Below are 21,882 nucleotides of genomic sequence, written 5' to 3'. Positions count from 1 at the left end.
CAGTGAAATAAAATAACAGTGAATATTTTATTGAACATTGTTTTAATACCATATCAAAACACCTTGACTAATGAAGGAAGCTCCCCCCAAGCTCTGAACTCTTTTAAGGTTGGTTTTTTTTACCCCGTTTTTGTTTTGGTTTTTTTTGTTTTTTTGTTTTTTTTTTTTAATATATAAATACAGAAAGGTTTCCCGCAGGGGCACGGCCACCGGCAGGGGAGGTCTCACCAACGAAAATGCACCCGCCGCGCCAGGAGGGGACGGGGATGGGCTGGGGAGGGGGGGGGGGTGTCACTGCCATGAAACAACTCCATCTTGGCACCTCCGGCAAAGCCACCCCCGCGGCCGGGGTGGCCATGGAGGGGGGGGCCTTCCCCTGCACCCTCCTCCAACGAGTTGGACTCCAAGGAGACGGAAAGAAAAAAAAAAAAAAAGGGGGGGGGGGGTGGCGATTTTGGCAAGAGGAGCCCGGTGGGGGGAGGCGGGGGGTGGCAGAGAAGGGGGGGGGCGGCGGGGATGCTGCGGCTCTCCAGTCTCTGAGTGGTTATAGCTGAGTTAAAGAGTGACCAGTCTGTAAACATCACCGGGGCAGGGAAGCTCAAATCGAAGAACACGCCAGTCAACACGAAGCTTCAGTTGTGGTTTGGTTGGTTGGTTGGTTGGTTTTTTGTTTTTTTTGTTTTTTTTTTTCGTTTTTTTTTTTTTTTTCCTAGCTTTTCTCTTCGTTTTGTTTTTTTTTTTCTTCTTTTTTCCCTTTTTTTTCTTTTTTTTTTCCTTTTTTTCTTTTTTTTTTTTTTCTCGTTGTAAACACTTGAAAGACGGACACCACCACCCCACCCCCCCCCCCGGCCGCGGCTCAGCAGGGGGGAGCAGTGGCCCCGCTCCCGGCGTGGGGCAGAGTCCCCATCTCACGCTGCCGAGGCCGGGGTGAAGATCTCCAAAAGGGAGACGGGAGAGAGGAGAAAATTCCCATTTAAGTCAGTGCAAAAAAACCGAGCAGAGCCCCCGGGTGAGTCCAGGTGGGAGGTGGGGGGGTTGCCGGTGAGAAATGCCGGGTGCTCCGTTTGGCCGGCTGTCCCCCGGCAGCTTTCCCCTTCGTTTCGGGGAGAAAAAGCCAAACATCATGGCAGGGTTTCGGCCGAGGGCGTCCCTGGGGTCTCCCTGGTGGGCAGAGCTCTCCTGGTGACCAGCGGCTGCGGAGGGGAGAGCAGGTCGCTCCGCTTTTCTCACACTGTCTTCTCCTGGATGTTTCTTTGTTTTTAAATTAAAAAAAAAACAAAACAAACAAACTAACTCAAAAAAAACCCCAAAAACCAACAAAACAAATAATAATAATAAAATAATAATTAAAAAAAAATAATTCGCTGTTGTCCCAAGTGGATTCAAGTTTCTGGGTTTTATTTTTGTCTTCTCGAGGAATTTAAAGTCAGCCCAAAACTCCAGGCGGGGCGGGGAGGACGGGGAGAGGAGGTACAGCAGGTACAGCAAGGTGCCCTGCAAAGGCAGAGAGAGACGATGCCAGGTGAGGAGCAGGAGCCGCGGCCACCCCATCCCACCCCACCTTCCCCTCCTGGCCCCGGATTCAAACCCAGTGCAGGTAAATCCCATCGGAACAGCCAACCGTGGGCTCACCTTAGAGAGAAGTCAGCAAGCACGCCCGGCGGGTCAATCAGAAGGATGCTCCGGGCAAGATCTGTTCACTTCAAACCATGAGTCTATACAGCTGGGGAGAGAAAAGCACGTCACCACCGTGCCGCCGAGTCTCGGGATGTCCCCGCCTGTCCCCCTGCCACACGGCCGGCTGCGTCCCCTCGCAGGCGGCGGTACCTTTTGTGATAAATGCAGAGGCAGGGCAGCCTGGCTATCGTATCCCCCTGCAGCAGCTCCTCCAGGCAGATCACGCACTCGCCGGCATCCTTGGTCAGCACGTCATCTGGGGGGGAGGAAAGGAGAGGACAGCGGTGAGACACGGACGGTCCCCTGCGGCGTCCCCCTTCCCAGGATGGAGGGGAGCCACATCCACGGAGGCAGCCGGGACACAGCAACCAGGAAGCGGTAGGAGGCTCGGGGGGAGGCACAGGGGGAAGATGGGGCTGGGGCGGCTGCAGTGAAGACCCCCCCCACCCCTGACTTCCAAAAAAGCATCACCGAGGAGGGGGTGAGCATCACTGAGGGAGGATGGGAGGGAGGACGGGAGACGCACGAGTGTGCAGACCAGCGCTCAGTCCCGCTGCCAGCGAGGAGGCGAGGAAGGCAATGACCCTCCAGAGGGGCAGCCCAGGAGGACACACGTCGCCTGCCCTAGCCGGGATGGCTCCCTCCAGCACAGCACGCCGTGGCGAGCAGCACAGGGAGGAGGCCGTGTGGCAAGGGGTCCCAAGGCAAAAGCAGCGAGACCAAGCCATGCCAGGGAAACGGAGCGGAGCCGGGACTGTGAGCTGCACCGCTCTGCTGGAGCACAGCCCTCTTGGCAAGCCCAGCCGAGCCGCCTGCAAGCGTCTCTCCAGCCTGCCCGGAGCCTTCCCAAGCCGGCAGGACGCCGTGTCCCCCCGCACAGCCTGGCCGCCAGCCCTTACCGTTGTAGGAGAGGCGAGGTTTGCTCAGACACATGATAAAGTGCATTTCCATCTCGTCAGAAGCCACGGATTTGGAGCAAATGGGGCACTTGAAACCTGGAGGGAGAGTGGAGAGACAAGCCCTTAGAGCGAGGAGGAGGAGAAGAACTCATCCCGCATCCCGGGGAGTCCCCGAGGCCATAGCGGGGCACGGCAGCCCCTCACCTGCCGCCTGCATGGTGCCGCGCACCCCACGCAGCGCCCGCCGGGCACCCGCTCATCCTGTCCCTGCCGGCGCTGGGGACAGCCACCGGACAGGGGACAGCCGCCCAAGCCGGCGCGCCGGTTGTCCCTGTGCCCACCGCGCAGAGGGCATGGAGATTGTGCCAAGGCAGCGCACACGTGGCCACCAGCAGCTGCTGGACCTTAAAGGGCGATGAGCAGCCTGGGGCACGCAGCACCCCACGGCTGGCAAGTGCAGGGGCACGTCCCCGTTCCAGGACAGCACCGTCCCTGCTGTCGTAGCTCAGCCCCAGAAAAGCTGCAAGGAAGGAGGTTTTTCTGTAGGGCCACAGCAGAGGACAGGCAGGCTGGAGCCGCGAGCCCAAATTGCCGCTTTCTCCAGCTTTTTGCAGGAGCGAGGTGGGTGCTCGCCCCACCGATGCCAGCCAGCAGCCCCAGGAGCAGGGGCATCCCGCAGGGCAATGTCCCAGCTTGACCTTGGCCTTGCCTTGTCACCTGGACCTGCCTGCTGACCCAGACCTCTTGGATGAAGCTGGCCGTGATGGCCAGATCCGCCCTGCGTCCTTCCTTGGGTGTGAGGATGGAGCCCGGCTGGTGCCAAGGGTATCACAGCGGTGCCACCACCTGCTCGAGCCATGCAGACTACCACAGCATCATGCCCAGCGTCACCGAGCGAGGCTGCCCCAAACCCAGGTTTCTGAGCCCCAAACTCCCGGGGATCAACACCCCAACCAGCCCTGCAGGTCACCGGCCCGGGACTCGAGGCCGTGGGTTTGTCACTGCCCAGCGCAGGCGGGCTCAAGGCGATGCAGTGAGCATATGCGTGCCACCACCGCCACCATGGGTTCGCACCAGAGTATCTAGCAATTCCCTGCCTGCAGAGAGGGAGAGGGTAATTTAAGGACCTGTCTTCTAAAAGCAGATCAGGTTTGACTGCAGTGCCGCTTAAGAGCTTTCTTCATATATATGCAAAGGCTGCTCAGGAAAGAAGAGGAGAGGAACATACACAAATTATCTAAGGATGAATCAGGTTCTTGTTTGCCACCACGTGGATGTGGCGAGGGCATTTTTTTTTTTTGCTTCTTGGAAGGGAGAAAGTGCGGGTGGCTTTAATGGGAGGCAGCTCAAGGCCTCTGCCATGCAAACAGCCAGGATAACTGCTCGACACCCGAGCACCCTCTCGTTAGCAGCGATGATAAATACAGATTACTTCCCAGCTCCCCGGATGAAAGCCTAGGACAGGGATACCAACTCCTGCCCCTCCGGAGGGTGGTTATTTCCCAGGAGGGCACAGCAAGGATGAACACCATGGGTGGTGGGGGACTGGCTCTAGAGGGACCTGCTAAAAGAAGGAGCCCTCCAGCCCAGGGCTCCCCCCAGCAGGGTGTCGGGCTGGCCCGCAGCGCGCCACCACAGGGACACATCCCTGTCCCAGCTGGGCCAAGCCATGGGGGTCTCTGCTGCGAGTCCAGCCCCATTTGCGCCAAGCCCCGGCCAAAAGGGCAGTGCCGGCAGCCGGAGCCTGGCGGGCAGCAGCACCCATCTGCCTCCTCCTCTCCAGCCTAATTTTACTCCTGACCGATTTATACCTTGTGTCAGCAGTTGCCCATTAGCTGAAATAGTTGGTTGGTTTTGTTTTTTTTCTCCTCCCAAGTGTTTACCCACCTGGTGTATTTATAGAGCGGGCTCAGATAGCCTCCCAGTCTGCCTTCTGCAAGACCCAACTGGTCTCTCCTTGTGAGACACCTTCCCCGTCTCTCGGCTACCCTGGCATCCCGCCTGTCCCTGTCCCCGGCTGAACCGATCCTGCTCGGACGGTCTGCCAGCACCTCGGGCACTGGTCCCTACTGGGGAAGCTCCGGGGACCAGTTTCCAGCAGGGAGCCCCTGGCATGGGGCAGCTGCAAAGGGCTCCCTTTGGAAAAGGTGTTTCGGCTGCAAACTGGGTGTCAGGGCAAAGCATTTGCTGAGGTTATCTCCCGTCCCCCATGCACCGCCCAGAAAGACCTCGTTTTCGCTGGTCCCCCCCCTTTTTTCTGTGCCAATGTGTTATTTTAAACAGCTGCCCCAGATCTGCCAGCTCCAGCAGCACCCGAAGGGATCCTACGAGATGTGCAATGGGGGCGAAGGGAGAGAGCTCCGGATGAGACCACCCGGTCCACGGCTACCGGAGCACGACCACAGGCAAAGCAGCAGGAACCGGGGAAAGAGCAGGGCTCTCTGCAGGCTCCGGTGAGCAGCTGTTGCCAGGCCTCTTTGCTAGCTGGGGTAGCTTTAACACGTTTATAAATAGCCAGCACAAACACCCATCACGCTCCTTGGTGCTCCCTGGGGGACGGGGACCCCCAGTGCCACCGTGGCCCCGTGGCAAGGACGTGGGGACATTGCACAGACGGAGGGACCGGCGCTCAAACCCCAGCACGTGCGCGGCGTGCTCCAGCCACAGACGCTGGCCGCCGCACGGGGCTGGGGGCTGAGCCAGGCGCAGAAGCAGACACGCTTCCCTGGCTCTGCATTTCGCAAGATGGAGGGGAAAAAAAAAAAAATATATAAAACTATGAAAACGCAATTGCATGAATTCCTGGGTCTGAGCGGGAGCGAGGAGCTGGCGCGGAAAGGCCCCCGGGGCCGGGGGCCACCCTGCACCCCAGCTGTCGGCACAAATACTTGGCATTGCAGGAGCAACTGCCGGCGTCCCCCTCCCCGGCAGGAGCCGTGGGGAGCCCCCCGCCAGCGGGAAAGGGAGGCAGAGATGGGAGTCAGGCTCCCTCGCCCCTTCTCCGGTTGACCTTTGGGGGAAGGTGGTGGATGGAAAACCACCGAGGCCAGGGGACAGCCGGCACCTGGCGGCGCCTGGGAGCATCCCTCGTGGCTCCGGCAGGCGCTGGGGCTCCGAGCCGGTCCTGCGGATGAAAGGGCCGCTCCCTAAGCAGCCGGCCCCCTCCGGGCAATGGTATTTTCCACGTTCCCCGAAATCCCCGTTAATTTATCCTGCCTAAGCTGCCAGCCCGAGCGACGCAGGAGATTACATTTTGACAGCTGCTCATGGAAAATTCAGCTCCCTCCCTCCTCCTCGAGCCCTTTCCGCCCTCCTCCCACATGCCTAACAAAAAAAAAACATAAATGAGAGAGAGGAAGGGCCAAGCTATTCCTCCTCGGCTGGGCCTCCCACGCCCACAGGGAAGCTCGGGGGATGCTCCGGGGAAAGGCCATGGACCCTTCCTCCCTCCCAAGGCAGCTGGTGATGCTCCTGCCTGCGGCACGTTAAACCTGAAGCTGGCACCATCTCCGCACCCAGAGATGTGCAGGCAGGCACCGGCTCTTGCCAGGAGCAAGCGAGGAAGAAGAAGGTGCTGCGGGAAGCAGGCTGGCCCGGAAAGGCAAGTTCGGATCCAGACCTGGGCTCTTGTATCCTGCAGGAGACTATGAGAAAGCCAAGGGCTTTCCAGGGCTGGGAGAGACAACATTGCCAGGTGATCTCATCTCTCCAACGGCTTGGTCTAGAAACCAGGAGCAAGCAGTGCCTGGTGCTCTCCAGGGGCTACTGCCCTCTGAGTATTTTTAGGAAGGTTACATGGTTAATTTTAGAGAGCTGGGCAAAGCAAAGCTGGGAACCTCTGAAAACCTCCACCATGTCCTATGCAAGCTGAAAAAGCCCCGTGGTTAACCTTCACGGTGCCTAAAGCACCGCCACACAGGCTGCCGGGGCTTTGGTGGCGATGGGGGGCTCAAGACACCTCCCCAGCCCACCTGTAAACATCTCAAACACTGCTTCTTCTGAAGCCGGGACAGGAAATTCCCATCACTTTTGTCTACAAGCGATGCCCGCAGCAACCTGCGTGGCTTGGGGAAGCCACCAAGCACTACAATGGGGTCAACCACACCACATCCTGCGAGTGGAAGTGGCTGCTCACCTCGGGGACGGGCGAGATGGCATCCACGGTGTCCAACGCCACCCCTGACTGCAGGGAAAGGCACATACCACGTCCACGTTCACTCCACAAACCCTCTGCTAGCTCGGTGTGCCTCCAGATGGATCACTTACAGGCTACGATGCCACCAGGAGATGTGGCATTGCCCCAGCAGTAGGAGAACCTGCCTCTATCACTAGCAGATGGCCGAAATGCGAGGAGCAGCAGCTTCACTGCTGAGCAGCGCCTCCAGCAAGGCGAGGAAGACGTTGGTGGGGGATGACGTGCCCTGAAGGCAGGGGAAGCAGCAGCCCAGGTGCAAGAGAGTGGGTGCAACCCCAGCAACCCACCCCATAGCAAGTAGCACTCACCGAAGGGATCCCCAGCTACCACAGCAGGATAAACCCAGAGCCCTGTGTGTGAGAGCAGCTACACAAATGCCCCAAAAAACACACCCACCCCAGGAGGGGTCCTTCTCCCAGTGGCCCAGACATCCCACGGGACACCCCGAGCACCAGAGAGCTCAGGGGTGAGCACCAGGCTGCCTGATGTCCATGGGAGATCTGGAAACCTCAGCTGCACAGCCTACCTCCATGTCTCCAGAGAGCATCCTGGGCCCCCGGCCAAGGGAGCTGCCTCACACCAGGTGAGGATGAGGCCGAGTACAAGACAAATACAGGGAATATTTGGTCCAAACATCCAGCTGAAGCCGAGTTCTGATGCTTCCTCCTTCCCACGAAAACCCTGAGCATCACACCTCCTCCCGTGGCTTCCCTGACATTGCCAGCTGAACCGGCACCAGGTAGAAGCTAGAAGAGATGGATCATCTTTAACAAAAAATATGCAACTGATCAGAGAGGAGGAAAAGACCGAAAGACCATGTCTACGGGCCCAGTCAGTCCATCTGAAGCAGAAGCATGCAGGATTGGGTAAGGCAAAGGGACTCCAAGTTCTTCCCTTCCCTTACCCTTCGTGGGCTCCAGCACAGCCCACAAATATCTTGCAGATATTCAGACCCGACATCTCCTGGAAAATAAATTTCCTATTGGTTTAAAGCAGCCTCACTAAGAGCAACAGTCACAGGACGGCACATCGGACATGGCACGTGGGGTACGCAGAGCACATCTCCGGTGCTTGGGCACCACAGGGACCCAGCAGCTGAGGACCTCCGTGGACGTCCTCTTCCGAGTGCATCACCCACTGTGGAAGCTGATGCTCCACCAGTCTCTGAGCAATGCAGCCGGCGATGCCGCCTCGCACCGGGGCCTGGAGGCAGCTTGCAGCTGCCCCAGGGACCCGTCCCACCAAGGCCCACGCCAGAAAAGCACTTGCATCAAGTGCCTGGAGGCCAGAGCACCCATCAGGATCAGGCCAAACCCACTTCCCCTGGCAGAAGGAAATGGCATCAGCTGCAGGGGAAGATGCAGAAGCCAGAGCCCGCCGCAGCCCCGCTGCCTGCCGTCCCGGCGGGACACAAGAACGCCGCGCCAGTGCTGGGCTATTGTGCAGCACAAGGGTTGACACGAGCAGGGACACGTAGGCAGGAAGGAGTAAAGCACTTAAGTGGCCTCGTTTGCCGGCTCCATAAAAGGGCCGTGCGAGCACCCTTCCTCCCGATTCAAGGCTGCAGGGAGGTGGGAAAAGCATAAAGGACTGGTCCGGGGTGGAAACAAGACATCCCACCTTCCTGGGGGCGGAAGGGAGGCAGGGCTGGGGGACGCCAGTGGGACAGCCCCAGATGACGAGCCAGGCAGCAGGGACATGGCTGGGCTGGGACATCCCTGGATGCAGCGCTTGGGGAGAAACCCAAGGGTGCAGGCTGTTGCCCCGGCAAAGGGACAGTCCTGCTCCATCCCCATCCCACCGCACCGTCTCCTTGCTGATCAAGTCAGTTCGGCTGGCTGAGCCGGGAGAAAAGAAACTCTTGTTATGTGAAGCAGCACCCGAAAAAGAAGTCACTCCTGTGCAACATCTAAGAAAAGCCATCCCTAGTTCACAGTGGCTCCTGGCAAAGCCCCCGCGCTGCAGGTGTTTGCTGTCAGGTCAGCCACACGCCAGCCAAGGGTGGCAGGGACGTGCCACCGAGCACGAAACTGGCCAAGGCCAGCACCGCTTTAACGCTCAAGGCATTGGGTTTTGGAGCCGCCTCTGTCCGCTCCCACCCGACTCAAGACTCAAAAAGGAGGCACAGCAGCAAGGAAAAGGCATCAGTGCCCCAGGTGGGATGTAGAGAAGCCACTAGGGCCAGAAGAACGCAGGAGGGGCTGGGTGGCACCACATCGCAGCAGCCCAGGGCTGCTGTTGGAAGGCTTGCTGTTTGCTGCAAGTTGGAAGGCAATATGGTTTTTTTTAGCTAGATGGTTTCTTATGGGGGAGGCGGGGGAGGAGGGGAAGAAGCAGAACAGATTGCAACACTGGGTTGAGGAAAGCTGGAGAGTTGAGGAGGGGCAGGCGATGCGAAAGAGGGAGACCCCACAAGATTTGCTCCAGAGCATCCAAAGCCATCAGCCTCGGCGGATGGACACACCAAAGCCCTACAAGACACCTCCACCACAGCCCATGGACATCGAGAAGCAGGAGGGCGAAGAGACCCGGCTATACAGTCGCGTGGGGTCCAGAGCTGCCCTCCTTGCACACACATCCTCAGGGAAGACGTGCAAACAGCCTCTGCACCCCAAGCATCCCCCCCTGCCTGTTGCTGTTTGAGTATTGCCCCTTTCATGGCCGCAATTGCAATTTTTGAGCAAAAGTACCTACGCTACAGGTAGAGAGCATCTCCCTCCTATAGCCCAGGCTGTGCTGCAGGATCAGTTCCCCCAGACCTGGACGAAAAAGGCAACCTCCCAGGGTCACCCTGCCTTCCAGCTAGTCCTAGTTTACCGCAGAAACGCTCCCCAGGCTGCTGGGAACAGGCTTCATAAGGAAGAGTGTGTAGCCCAAAGCTAATTTTAGCATCCCAGAGAACAGCAAAGTTAAGCAGGGGGGTCCTGGGCGACAGCCCAGCGAAGGCATTAACACCTTAGACTCCTGCCTTTGGGCTGCAGGGCTTGAATTTACCAAATTACGAGCTCATTCAGGGCTCCTGCTAGTGACAAAACTGGCCTGGGGCCATCTCATTGCGCGGAAGAGCTGCAGGGGTGTCCTGGGGCTGTCTCCCCACCTCTGAAAGGATGCTCGGAGTTTCAAATTCACTGCCCAGAGAGGAGAGGGAACCTGCAGGCACGCCTGGGAATTTCCAAAGGGTTTGCCCGTATACCTGCTTTTTTTTTTACTCCCGAATATTTCTCGTGCGAAGGAGGAAGCCCAATGGCAAGCCCTGCTGTGGGCAGCAATCATCTGCACGGACCCAACAGGGCAAGGGAGGGCCCCAGATGCCAAAACAAAGGAGCGCAGGGGATCTCCGTCAGCACAGTGGGACACAGCGACTCGGAAATCGGAGCAGAAAGGGAGAGAGTCGGACGTTTTGGCTTGGCTGGGAGGGAGCAGCGAGGACACGTCACGCGGGGACCAGCGGGGTGAGTCACTTCTGACGAAGCCATCCGTTGGGGAGGCACCCACGGAGTCCCCGCCGGGCTCCAGCCGCTGCCGAGCTGCCAGAGGAACTCCCGCTTTTGGAAAGGCTCAAGCATAAAAGCCTGACCTGAGCCACTCCCAAACGCAACCGGATCCAACCCCGCGGGGTGAAACGGCAGCTCCCTGGCTGCCTCCCTCCTGACCCCCGGGATTTTCCAAAGCAGAAAACTCCCTCCTTGACGCTGCCGAGGCTCCGTCACAGCTCAGCTGACCTCACTGGGAGGATGAAGGGACACACGATGGCATGTCCCGGCTTCACAATGCTGGCAGGGGGAGCAGAGCCCCTGATCAGAGCACTGATCTCACCCACATACCCGCTCCTGCCGGGAAGCCATCCCATCCAGCTCCTGGAATACCTCCTCCCCGGGCATCCCATGGCATTAACAGCATGGTGGAGGGTCTGCCATGGCACTTCACACCTGAGCTGCAGGAGTTACTGGGCCAACTGGTTTTCAACAGTGAGAAATCCCCAGCGCCCAGGGTGTGTGGGAAGGTCGGAGCACTGCTTTTCAGGGTAGAGAAAGGGCAATTTTTATACAGCAAGTAGCAAACAGAGCAGGAAAGGCACAGGGAGCTATGCCCACGGGCAGTGCATGGCTGTGAAATGCTTACGGCCAGTTAACACTGGTTGTTTCTGCAAAAAGACAGACATAATTGGAAAAAAATCCTAGGGAGGAGCACACTGCAGAGCAAGCCCTAACCTCACCTGCCCCCAGCTCCTCACGCGGTAGAAGAGGATCATGGCAGAGAGCATCTCCCTGCTCCCCCGGAGGGTCCACAACTGCCGAGGGATGCCTGGTGGATGCCACAGGCCACCAGCACAGCAGGAAGGGGAAAAAGTGGGGTGCAGACCTGCAGGATGATCACACACCTCTGCTGGGCATGGCACGGGAGGGGAGGGATGCTCGACAGCACCGAGCCACCTGGCAAGGCAGTATGAGCTCCCCTTCTCTGGCCAGAGGCTGGGGATTTGGGAGATACCCCTGTGCCGGGGATGGGGCCACACCACAGGACTTGCTCTGGAGCAGCCCTGCCCCATGTGCTTCCCGGCTGCCTTTGCAGCACGGAGGCGGCTGGCGGAGAGAGCCGGCTTTCTGCAGCACCGGGAGCCCAACCTCTGAAACACAAAGCACGACATCTTGGAGGAACGAACCCCTGGGCGAGCGGCAGGGTTCTGCCCACGCTGGATCCTGCCAGCAGAGGCAGGAGGGGCTGCACACCATGCCATAGGCAGGAACAAGCCTGCCCGGCTGTCCCACCTTCTCTGCTCCTGCCACCCTCCAACATGGGAAGGGCCGAGCCGTCTCACAGCCAGCAGCCACAGGAGGAAGACAGCAGGGCTACAGATGACAAAAATCCCACCTGTGGGGTTTCAAGCCCTCTCTTCCCCAGGAGAAAGGAAAAACAACAAGGATAGTGAGCCCCTGGCCCAGGTTGCCCAGAGAAGCTGTGGCTGCCCCATCCCTGGAGGTGTTCAAGGCCAGGCTGGACGGGGCTTGGAGCAACCTGGGCTGGTGGGAGGTGTCCCTGCCCAGGGCAGGGGGTTGGAACTAGATGTCCCTTAAGGCCCCTTAAGGTCCCTTCCAACCTAAACCATTCTATAATTCTATGAACACCCAGAGAAGTACAGTGTACCCCCACTTCCAGAGCTGGGCAGGGCCTTGGGAAGCAGAATTCCCCCATGAAACACCCACCCAGGGTGAGCCACAGAGTGCTGTCTGCTTCGTACCTGTCTAGGGAGAGCCAAAAGAAATCAAAAGTGTCTTTAACCACCCTCAGAAGAGTAAGATCCAGGCAAATAGCAGACTTCAGGGGCTACAAAATCAAGGTTGCAATAAATAAGCGGATGGACAATAGCTTCAAAGCAGCAAGATCCGGGTGGGAATAACCCGAAATGTGGAGGCGGCTCAGGCAGGGTGCTCAGACATACAGGCCTTGGATGGATGGATTGAAAGGTGGATCTGATTCCCCTGCAGCAATTCTGACAAAAAGCAGCTCCTTCGCCTTGTAGGGAGAGCTCCCAAATGAATCGCTGCAATTACCCCGGCTGCAGGAGAAACTGCAGGTTTTCCCCTCGCCGGTGACAAAGACTTCTCCAAAAAACAATCCCCAAAATGCCCGCCATACCAAGCTGTAATGCAATCGCCTGGGATGCGCAAAGGGGAGCCCCCGACACCACCCTCCTTGATCAGAGAAACATGCAGCCATGGCTAAAGGCGAGGGGAGTATGAAACCAGCCGCCTTTCGAGGCAGCAACAGGCAAAGAGGCACAGAGGACATGGAAACTCCTTAACGCCAGCAGCCCCGGCCCGGGAAGCAACAAAATGCTGGGGACAGAGGAAGCATCACTCCGTTCTCCTGCCTGACTGCTGCTTTCCTTCTCTTGCGTTGCAGGCAGCTGGCCTCTAAAAATACCCGCTGTTGCCACGCCGTCCTGCCTGCTAGGGCCAGGAAACAGCTCTGAGCAGCTTTCAGTTCAATTCTTCATCTGTGCCGCTGTGCTTCCCTCACCAGGGCCCGTCCCAGCCCCATTTCTGTGCCTGGTAGATGACAGTCGCTCAGGAACAGTGGCCATAACCCTACACAGCTTCAATGAGCCGAGGGTGCTCACTGGGAATATACAGCCCTGGGAAATTTTTGCTAGAATTGCTAGAACTAGCAAAAGAGTAAATATTTCCACTGCACCTCTCTGCTCCTCTACAAAGCGCACGAGACCGTTGCACAAAGCGCATGGGCTTGTTTCCGTACCGCTGATGGGAGGCCCACAGCTGCACGAGCGTGCACAGGTGCGGAGAGCCAGGAATTCCCCGAGCTAATTCACCCCCCACCTCCCTGAGCATCACGACACCCCAATTCTCCCGGGGACCAACCTGCTGCCCACACTGGCCAGTGCAGCTCGGCTCCGCGGGGAAGGAGAGGAGTCAGCTCCACCTCAGAGGTGCACTGCAGCCTCTCCAATGGCGAGGCACCATCCCCACCAGCAAACCTTGTACCAAACACCTCCACCTGCCCATAAACTTGCCATCAGGGCCCGGGGAAGGACGATGGCAGCGCTGAGCGATGCATCCACTTGAGCTCAGCCGGGAGCGTGCGGCACAAACCCAGCAGCGCACAGGGACCACAGATGGACCAAGCCCCATGGTGACGGCACAGAGACCAGCTGCCTGCCGGCTCCCCAGCTCTCCCCACCACCCTCCTCAAACCGTGGGCCACGTGGGACCCGCAGCAGGCTGGAAAGTTAAAGCACACCAAGAGAAAAGCAGCCCCTGTCCCTCCGCCACAGTCCGGCGGGGCAGGAAACCCGCCGGCAGCCCCGCTCTGCCCACGGGAAACGCTGTGCAGCGGCAGGAGAAGAGGCCCCAGGGCAGCAGGGCTTCCTGCAGCTGCACCTCCCCACGGCCTCCCACCAGAAAGCACGGAGCGAAAGCGTTTGGCCAAGCAGCACCCACCAGGGACAGACAGCGGGAGCATCCCTGGGGGGAGACCCAAGCCCCCAGTAGGTTCAATCACATCCAAAAGTGGGACCGGTGCCGGCGAGACCTCCAAGGCCCAACTTTAGCCACTCCTGCTCTATCTGAAATAAAAAATGGGTCTGCCTTAGAGAGGGAGGCTTGTTGCACCATGCTGCAGAGCCACGCCAGAGCAGGTGGCTAAAACACTCTGCATCAGGACCTGCTGCTTTTACAGCATCACTCCACGTAAGTCACTCGCAAGCCCTTATGATTTCAATTTTCAACGCAATCAGGAGACAACCAGGTCACATTTACTCAAACCCAAGTATTGAACATCTGGGGTTTCAGTGTACCAGCAGCAGAGGCAACAAGACACACCTCGTGGTTGCCCACCGGCTGGCCAGGGGGCCACGGGACCGGTTCCCGCAGAGGGAATTCATTCATACAAAGAGCTCTTTGCTGCCTGTCCGATTTGTCACATGGGAGATTACATCGGAGGGGGGGAGAAAAAAAAAAAAAAAAAAAGCTTTTTTTATTTTATTTTTTTTTCCTCCTCCTCCAAAGTGGGTTTTTCTCCCTCCCTGCGTTTCTCTTGAAATTAATTTTCGGCATTTAGCAGTATTTTCCCATGACTCTCTGCGGTTCCCTTGGCCAGGCGCCAGCCCTGGTACCGCTCCTCCACCAAAGATGTCTGCATCTGATTGATCCTCCGGCCAGCGAACGAGAGAGCGGGAGAGAAGGAGGGGGGGAGAGAGAGAGCGACAAGCCCTAATAGCACATTAATAAATAAGAGAAGCCTTTACCGTTATTCCACTCACCGAAACAAGCATCTCAGCAAAACAAACCAACATGGGATAAACTTACGTCACGGACCAGGAAGACAATCCTGGCTGGGAAGTGGGTCAGCCCAGGGCGCACGAGAGCATCGTTTGCAGCATCTCTGGAGCGTACCTGTGTGTGGAGGGCAGGGGGGGGAAGGCGCCCAGCTCCCCGAGCTCATTTACGCCCAGGTTTAGAGAGGAGCAAGCCCAGCCATGCCAGTTAGTACCCCCAGCAATTAGTGCCTCACTGCTGGGGAAGGCGGCCGAGAGATTTCAGCGGGCACCGGAGTGGCGAGGCAGCGCAGCGACAGCCTGCGCTAGCTCTCGCTGCGGAGAATGAAGATAACCGGCTTCTCACGCACAACGCCAACGTTGACACACTTAAACTTCATCTCCAGGCTGCGGGTCTGGCATGCATTAAAGCTGCCTTCCAGTCTCCCATCTTCTGGTATTCACTGCTTCGTTCTTCCAAGGTAGCTGCTGCCTCTTCCCCCAGGAATATGCTGTCCTGCAGCCGGCTCGGAGAAGGCAGAAGCGGAAGAGCAACCCCTCCAGACCCGAGGAGTCCAACGGCTGAATATCTCTGGCCTAGGGACTCATCAGGACCGTTCCTGCACCACTTCCCAACAATTTTTGGACTCGATGATCTGAAAGGTCCCTTCCAACCTAGACAATTCTAAACCTAATCCGCAGGCCTGGCAACACTCTAGGTGCCCAACCCGTCTGCCAGGCAGTCACCAGCACCAAACCCACAAAAAGACGGTTTGAGGACAGTCTCCTTTGGAAATTTCCAGGTGCAAAAATAGATTCACAATGGCAAGTTCCTGCAGACCTTGGGGTGCCCTTCCCCCGGCCTAGCCCCTGTAGAGGAGGGGGGAAGGAAACACTTTCAATGTCTGCACGTCGAAAAGTTGGTGGCAGAAAAGTCAGGGATGAAAGCGAACTCCCTCCAGCAGCTCGCTGACTAGACACCTAGAATTAAGCCTTCTGGTTTTGGTGTAGAGATTGCAATGGCAGGACTAGCTCAGCAGCGCGGATCGCCAAGCACCGGCGAGAAAAGGCTCAGGACTCGAAGCTGTCAGAGCACAAGCGTACATACACCACAGGCCTGCCTCCTTCCAGCTGGGCAGAGACCAGGGCTGCCCAACACAGGTGTTCACACACACCTTCAGCTCACCTTCCAACAAGTGATCCCTATTTCACATCCCTTACTCCAGAGCCGGATCAAAGAGTGCTTCCAGCTTATTTCACTTTCTAACCCTGCCTGGATGAGGACCCAGCCCAGCAGCCTGGCTGCCGTCTCTCCACCAGGACACCCATCTCTCCTGCTCCGGACAAGGCACTGCTGAGAACGAAGCAGCTCACTTGGCATAGGAGCCCTCTCGACGTTGCTGCAGCCAGCATCCAGGACAAACAGCTGGTTTTGTCCATGCACGGAAAGCCCGCGACATTCCTGATGGCTCCGCACAGAAGGATGAGCTAGGCATTTCCTTGGGCTAGCTGGCAGACAGGGAGATATGGATTTATTAGAGCTTCAAACACTCAAGGGCTTTGGGTGATGAGGGGGATTTCCAGATAAACTTTAAGCTACTTACAGCCTCTGCAAACTCCCCAAGATCCTCTGATGAAGATGAATAACATGAGCGTTACTAAGAGAACCACACAAAGCTGGAGAAACGCAACATTAAACTACACGTGTCTCCTTTTCCTCCCTTCTTCCCACTGGCCTTGGCTTTGCCGAGAAGACCTAATGGTCATGAAGCTACAGGGACAGGGTCAAGTGTTACAAGGAAATTCCAAAGTTGCAGAAGACATTTTGTCGTCGTCCACCAATGTACACCAAGAAGCCAATCTCAGAAACCCAAGGCAGACAAGGAAATCCCAGAGCAGTTTCAGGTGGAGCTGGAGCAGTTGTGTCACTTGTGCGGATGGCAGACACACCTAGGAAAATCCGCGTCAGGAAATGGGATCCACTTACTCAGGGAGGTGCTGTTCCCTCAGAGAGAGGGACAAGCTCTATCTACCACAAAGGTCGGAGCCCCCTCGCCCACCCTGCTTGAAAGATGCTTTTAGGCTTTGCTATTGATAAGAGCAGCAGATCTCCTCTTCTGGCCCTGGAAGGGCTAGAGGCCACCAGTACGTAACTGCTCCTTCAGTCCCTGTGCCCAGGAAGCCTGGAGCAATCCGGCAACAGGCTCTCCTTGCCAACCATCATGACCCACAGCACCCTACAGCGATGCTGCAGCATATGCTGGCCCTGGCGACCACTTCTCAATCCTGCTCCACACCGTCTTCCCAAGAGCAGCCCTCCTCTCTTCCCTCCCTAGGCACGCCTGGCTCTTCTACAAGCCTTTGACTGCAGAGAGGGGGAAGGAGTGACACCAGCCAGGGAGAAGGGAGCTCAGCCCACCCTGGCTCAGCCCTCGGGGTCCTTGCTGGTGGGCCGGAGGAGCCATGAAGCAGCCGGAGAGGCACACAAAATCCGCATCACAGATAAAGGGAGCGGTGAGGCACCAAGCCTATCTGCGTGCTCCTATTATCGTGGACAGTCTGACACAATGACAGCAGCTTATCACTGTCATTAAGCCAGGGCTCCTCACTGTCCCACTGAGGTCTCCACAGAGCCCAGGTTGCACTTTGAGGCTCCCGGCTCTTCCCCCAACCCAAGTACTCCTGAAAGAGCAAGCCCATGGACACGACCTTTCCCGTGTGCCGAGAACGGCGCCATCCAGGTCTCCAGCCTGCGTGGAGGCAGGAGGAAAGGGGGCAAGGATCCACCCTCCAGTCCTGTTAGCCGCAGAGTTTGGGGGAGTCCTCTCCTCCCAGCAGCACAGAAACCCGGGCAGATCCTCGAGACCCCCAGGCACGCATCCTCCTGAGCGGGTTTGGTGCATCGGCGGGTCCCCTCATCCCCACCCTCGAGTTGTCCTCCCAAAGGAGCAGGGACAGTCACGCGCAGCAATGTCAAAGCTCCTCTCCATTTACCGGAGCACTGCTGCTTCAGCACTTTCCCGTGGCTAATGGAGTGGCTCAGCGCCGCCAGAGGAGCGGGTCGATGGGGAGGCACGGGGGGGAAGAAGCGAGTAGCTCCTGACTGCCCTGCTGTAGGTTAACCAGCTACAATGGGAGATTAGCAGGAATTTTAGCAATCTTGAGGTGGCTTACTTCCCCTCGGACTCCAAATCCTCCATTAACCTCTTACACTAAGAGGAAGAACACAAAAGTTTAATGAGCTCCGACAAGTTTTCAGAACGGTTTTTAAGCATCCTCCGCTCCTTTTGCTATTAATTAGCAAGGAGGAAGAATCACCCCCGGGAGAGGCTTTGGCATGGACTAAACGGCTCTCGCTGCTGCCCGCGCACGCTTCGGCACAGCTCAAACGCTCTCAGAGGGCCCCAAAAGAGGCACCAGAGAAACCCAGTTCTTGCAGCACTTCCCACAGCTCGTGCTGCAATCTTCCAAGGGCACCAGGTTTAACTTAGCAGCGTAGCACTAACTTGCATGAGCAGCTGGAGAAAGCTTACTCCATTTTGCAGCTGGTTTATTTTTACGAACAGGTTTTCGCCTCTCAGCGTTGCAGTTTTGAGAACTATAATTTAATGTAACTGACACTCGCTGACCGACTACCTCTATGTACAGATTAGCCACAGGGTGTTTCTGTAACGAAACCCTCCTTGCTCCAGCACCAGCCGAAGGCCCCACGGCAATCATTCGCCCAAGAGGCTTGTGGAATACCTGGAAGGATGCTGCACCTTCGTTTCCTTCTGTGTTTAAAAACCAGAGTGGCGGCAGAGCCTGTGCAAGGTCACAGAGCAAGAAAAAGTTTGCAGAAGCGCTCGATCTCAACTCTGGCGCCACATGCCAGCCGGCCCTCTCCATCTGCTAGGGAGGACTGCAAGTGCCCGGCTTATCCGGATCAATAGGAACTGGGCCCGGGGCTTTCTGTCACGGAGGATGCAATGCAAGACGCATGGTTTCGATCTAACTGAGAGGAACAGCCCCCAGAGCCTGGGTAATGGTGAAAAATCCCAAGATGGAAGTAGGAAAATGGGCCCCGCGAGCCTCGTTTGGCACTTTGTTCTTGTCCACTGGTTCAGTTTCAAGTCTTCCTGAAAATGAGGCATTGTCCCAAGGCGTATTATGAAATTCCCAGACCACGTCATGCAAGGAGAACACTTACGGCGTTTGCAAGGGGGCTGGGTGGGAGAGAAATCCCAGACTATTCCAGGAAACGCAAGGAGACATCCCTGAAATGACTTCCCCTCTAGCCAGGAGGGGAAGGGAGGACCTCCCACCTCGCTCCCTGTACCCAGCCAAAACTAGGTCAGTGACACAGCCCTGCTTGCAGCCAGAGCTCCTCTCCAGACACCGGGACACATAGAAGGGTCCAGCCACGAGGGTGAGGATGGGAGAAACCTCGCCCCCTCCCTTAGCCTGACAGGTTTCCTGCAAGGGAGCCCAGCCGGCTCCCCAGCCCTGCTAAAGAGGCAGGCAGTTCCTCCTCTGCTTCCTCCTCGGCACCACAACAGTGCCAGCTGGCTTGAATGAGAAAACCCGCTTTGGCCTCTCCCTGGCCCTTTATCAGATGAAACAAAGGGAAAAAAAATTCCCACACCTCCTTTTCAAAGGTTTCCTCTGCCTCCTTCCCAGTTTCTAAGGCACGGGCACTGCTGTACCTGACTGGCACCCCCCAAACACCTTCAGAAGAGACACGAGGAGCTCAGCCTGGTACTCAAAACCAAGGGCTCAAGCTACGGCACCCTCAGACCGCTTTCCCCCCCCCGGTCGAGGGGAGGGGGAGACAGACCACATCCACCGCTTGGCATCCCAAAGCCAGATCATCTCCCTTCTAGAAAGCTCCCCTTCCTCCACAGCCCCTTCCCCCCTTGACCTTGACACTGGTCCCGGTGCTCACCCACGCACCCGTGCCGGGGAGGGGATGGGGGTCCTTCCTTCAGGTTTGGCACAACGGGGCTTGACCAGCCAGGGGAGGGAGTGTGCAGCCCCCCCGTTACCGGGTGACCCGTCCCCACCGAGGGAAGGGAAGCCGGGGAATGGGGCGGGGGCGGGGGGGGAAGGAAGGCTCCGGGGAGCCCGGCACTCACCGCTGTGCGAGCTGAACCACCGCGGTGCGATGTGGAGGGGCAGCGCATCGGCCAGCGAGGCCCTGGCGCCCAGGTACAGCATCCCGTCTCTATGGTGACCGCCTCCCGTCTCCTGGTAACCGTTGCCATGGGCGTACGTGGAGTCGGAGCCCGGACCGCCGCCGCCACCGCCGCCGCCCGGGGCCCTCTCGGCCTCCCCCGCCGCCCGGGCCGCCGCCGCGTACAGCCCGAAGGGGACGGCGCCGGCGGTGGCGGGGTCCATGCCCATCCCGGCCACCGAGCTGACGGAGCGGCTGCGCAGCCCCATGGCGCCGCCGCCGCCGCCCGCCCGGTAATGGCCGAAGGGGGGCGGCCCCCCCCCCCCCTCCTCCCGGCGGCGGCACGGCGCTGTCATCCGTCGACACCCCCGGGAAGGCACCCCGCGAACGGGCCGCCGTGCTCTGCTTGCCCCCCATATGGGCGCCGCCGGGGCCGGAGGGAGCCGAGCGACAGCCCCCCGCGGGGAACGGGGCCGCGCCGCCCCCGGGAGGCGAGAGGGGGCGGAAGGAAGCGGGGAAGGGGGGGTTAGGGGGGAGGGGGGGGGGGAAGGAGCTACGGGCGAAAACCCATCCCCGCCCCAGGCATCCTCCCCCCGCCGGGCCCGCAGGGGCGAGGGAACCCCGAGTCCGCCGCCGCCGTTACCCCCGGCGGGGCCCGCCGAGGGCTCCGGGGGGGGAAGGGGGGGAGAACGGGATGAAGCGGGGGTGGGGAGGACGCCGGCCGGGTCGCTCCGCCCGCCTCTCTCCTGCCCGGTGCGCGGCCGGCAACCGGGCGGCCGATCAGCTGCGGCCCATGGGGCGGCGGGGGGCGGCGGGGGCGCCTCGCCCCGCTCCGCTGCGCTGCGCCGGGGCCGGGCAGGGCCTCGCTGCCGGCCGCCGCCAGCCGCCTGGATGCTCGGCGCCGCGCCGGAGACAATAGAGGCCGGCAGCACGCATGCTCCCGCCCCCGGCCCCCCCCGGCCCGCCGCCCTTAACCCCTGCGCTGCTGCTGGCCGCCGCTGCCGGGGCCTGCGCTCGCCGCCGCGGCTCTGCCGGTGGCTGTGGCGACACTACCCCCGGCGGGCGGGCGCTGCCCCGCGGAGCACAGGCCTCGACACCCCCCTCCACCTCCTTCACCCAGCGGGCAGCGAGGCCGGAACCGCTCGCAGGCCGCCCCACCGGGCAGGCCGGGCCTAAGCGGGCCGGTACCGCCGGTGAGGCCCGACGGGCTCCCCGGGAGGCGGCCTCCCGTTCACCGGCGGTGTGTGCCGGCCGGACTACATTTCCCAGCAGGCCCCACGCTGCGCGCACCCCGCTCCGCGCATGCGCGTTGCCGCCGGCGCCGCCCCTGTCCCGCCGGCGTCGGGGGTTGCTGGGGCGGCCCAAGATGGCGGCGCGCTGGAGCAGCGAGAATGTGGTGGTGGAGTTCCGTGACGCCCAGGTCCGGAGGGAGAAGGAGGAGGCGGGGGGGCAAGGCTGCTGTCGGGGGGGCTGTCGCTCGGACCCACGCTCCCGGGGACCACCCTGGCCGTTCCCGCAAGGGGGACCTGGCCCCGGCGGCCTTTCACTGGTCTCGGAGCCCTGTGCGCGGAGCTAATGCCTTAAATTCTAATCTTAATTAGGTCTTGAGTAGTTGTTTTTTTTAAAGTATATTGTCAGGCGTAGTAGAAGGTATTACTGCTTCCCACACGTCTTTCCTCTGAGCCCATTGTAACTACTTTCTTGGTTGCGATATAAATTGTTGAGTGTTGCTCAATTAGCAGGAAAAGCAGGCTATGCTTTTTTATAAATAGCAGAAAGGTCAGCTTTTGTTTTTGAAGTTGCCGTTTTCAGGAGAACTCCCTTCAGAGCTAGCTTACGTGCCCTCTTAGAAGCTATTCTGAGAAACATGGTGTTTAAAGACGTTGGCGGTTGCTTAGCAAGGCTGGATCCGGTGGGTGAACTGTGCAGTGCTTCAGCAGAAAACCCAGAAAAGTTAAAAAAATAGGTCTGCAAACTCTCTCATCTTCCAGCAGTCTCAGCTCGGACATCACCACTGCGGACAGGGGCACCGAGTCCCGCCTGCCACATCCAGCCTGTCCTCTGGAAGCTCACCAAGCCCTTCGCTTTTACACCTCAAAGGCTTTATATCGGTTATGTTTTCCTCCTGGAAGAAGTGTTAAAGCAGCCTTGTCTGCTGGTGAAGATTTGCTCTGGGGAAACCGGT

The 21,882-nt window shown here is 58.8% G+C and overlaps 2 protein-coding genes across 3 annotated transcripts in view; one reads left to right on the top strand and one right to left on the bottom strand.

The window, feature by feature from the left end:
* Positions 1-8: 8 nt before the first annotated feature.
* ZNRF1 (zinc and ring finger 1) lies at positions 9-20,560 on the bottom strand. The gene is given in 6 exon segments (XM_054198139.1): positions 9-1,494; positions 1,633-1,723; positions 1,828-1,933; positions 2,577-2,672; positions 19,660-20,020; positions 20,022-20,560. Coding segments are annotated over 5 exon segments (714 nt in total). The 5' UTR covers positions 20,115-20,560; the 3' UTR covers positions 9-1,494; positions 1,633-1,665.
* Positions 20,561-21,013: 453 nt separating this feature from the next.
* WDR59 (WD repeat domain 59) overlaps positions 21,014-21,882 on the top strand; it is a 50,766-nt gene continuing 49,897 nt past the window's right edge. For both annotated transcript variants that reach the window (XM_054198138.1, XM_054198137.1), the window contains exon 1: positions 21,014-21,117. In XM_054198138.1, the coding sequence (XP_054054113.1) occupies positions 21,064-21,117 (54 nt within the window). In that variant the 5' untranslated portion in view covers positions 21,014-21,063. The remainder of the gene's footprint in view (positions 21,118-21,882) is intronic.

This window comes from Rissa tridactyla, chromosome 4 (assembly GCF_028500815.1).
Source record: "Rissa tridactyla isolate bRisTri1 chromosome 4, bRisTri1.patW.cur.20221130, whole genome shotgun sequence".
Classification (NCBI taxonomy): Eukaryota; Metazoa; Chordata; class Aves; order Charadriiformes; family Laridae; genus Rissa; species Rissa tridactyla.
This window is presented reverse-complemented; position numbering and strand designations above follow the sequence as displayed.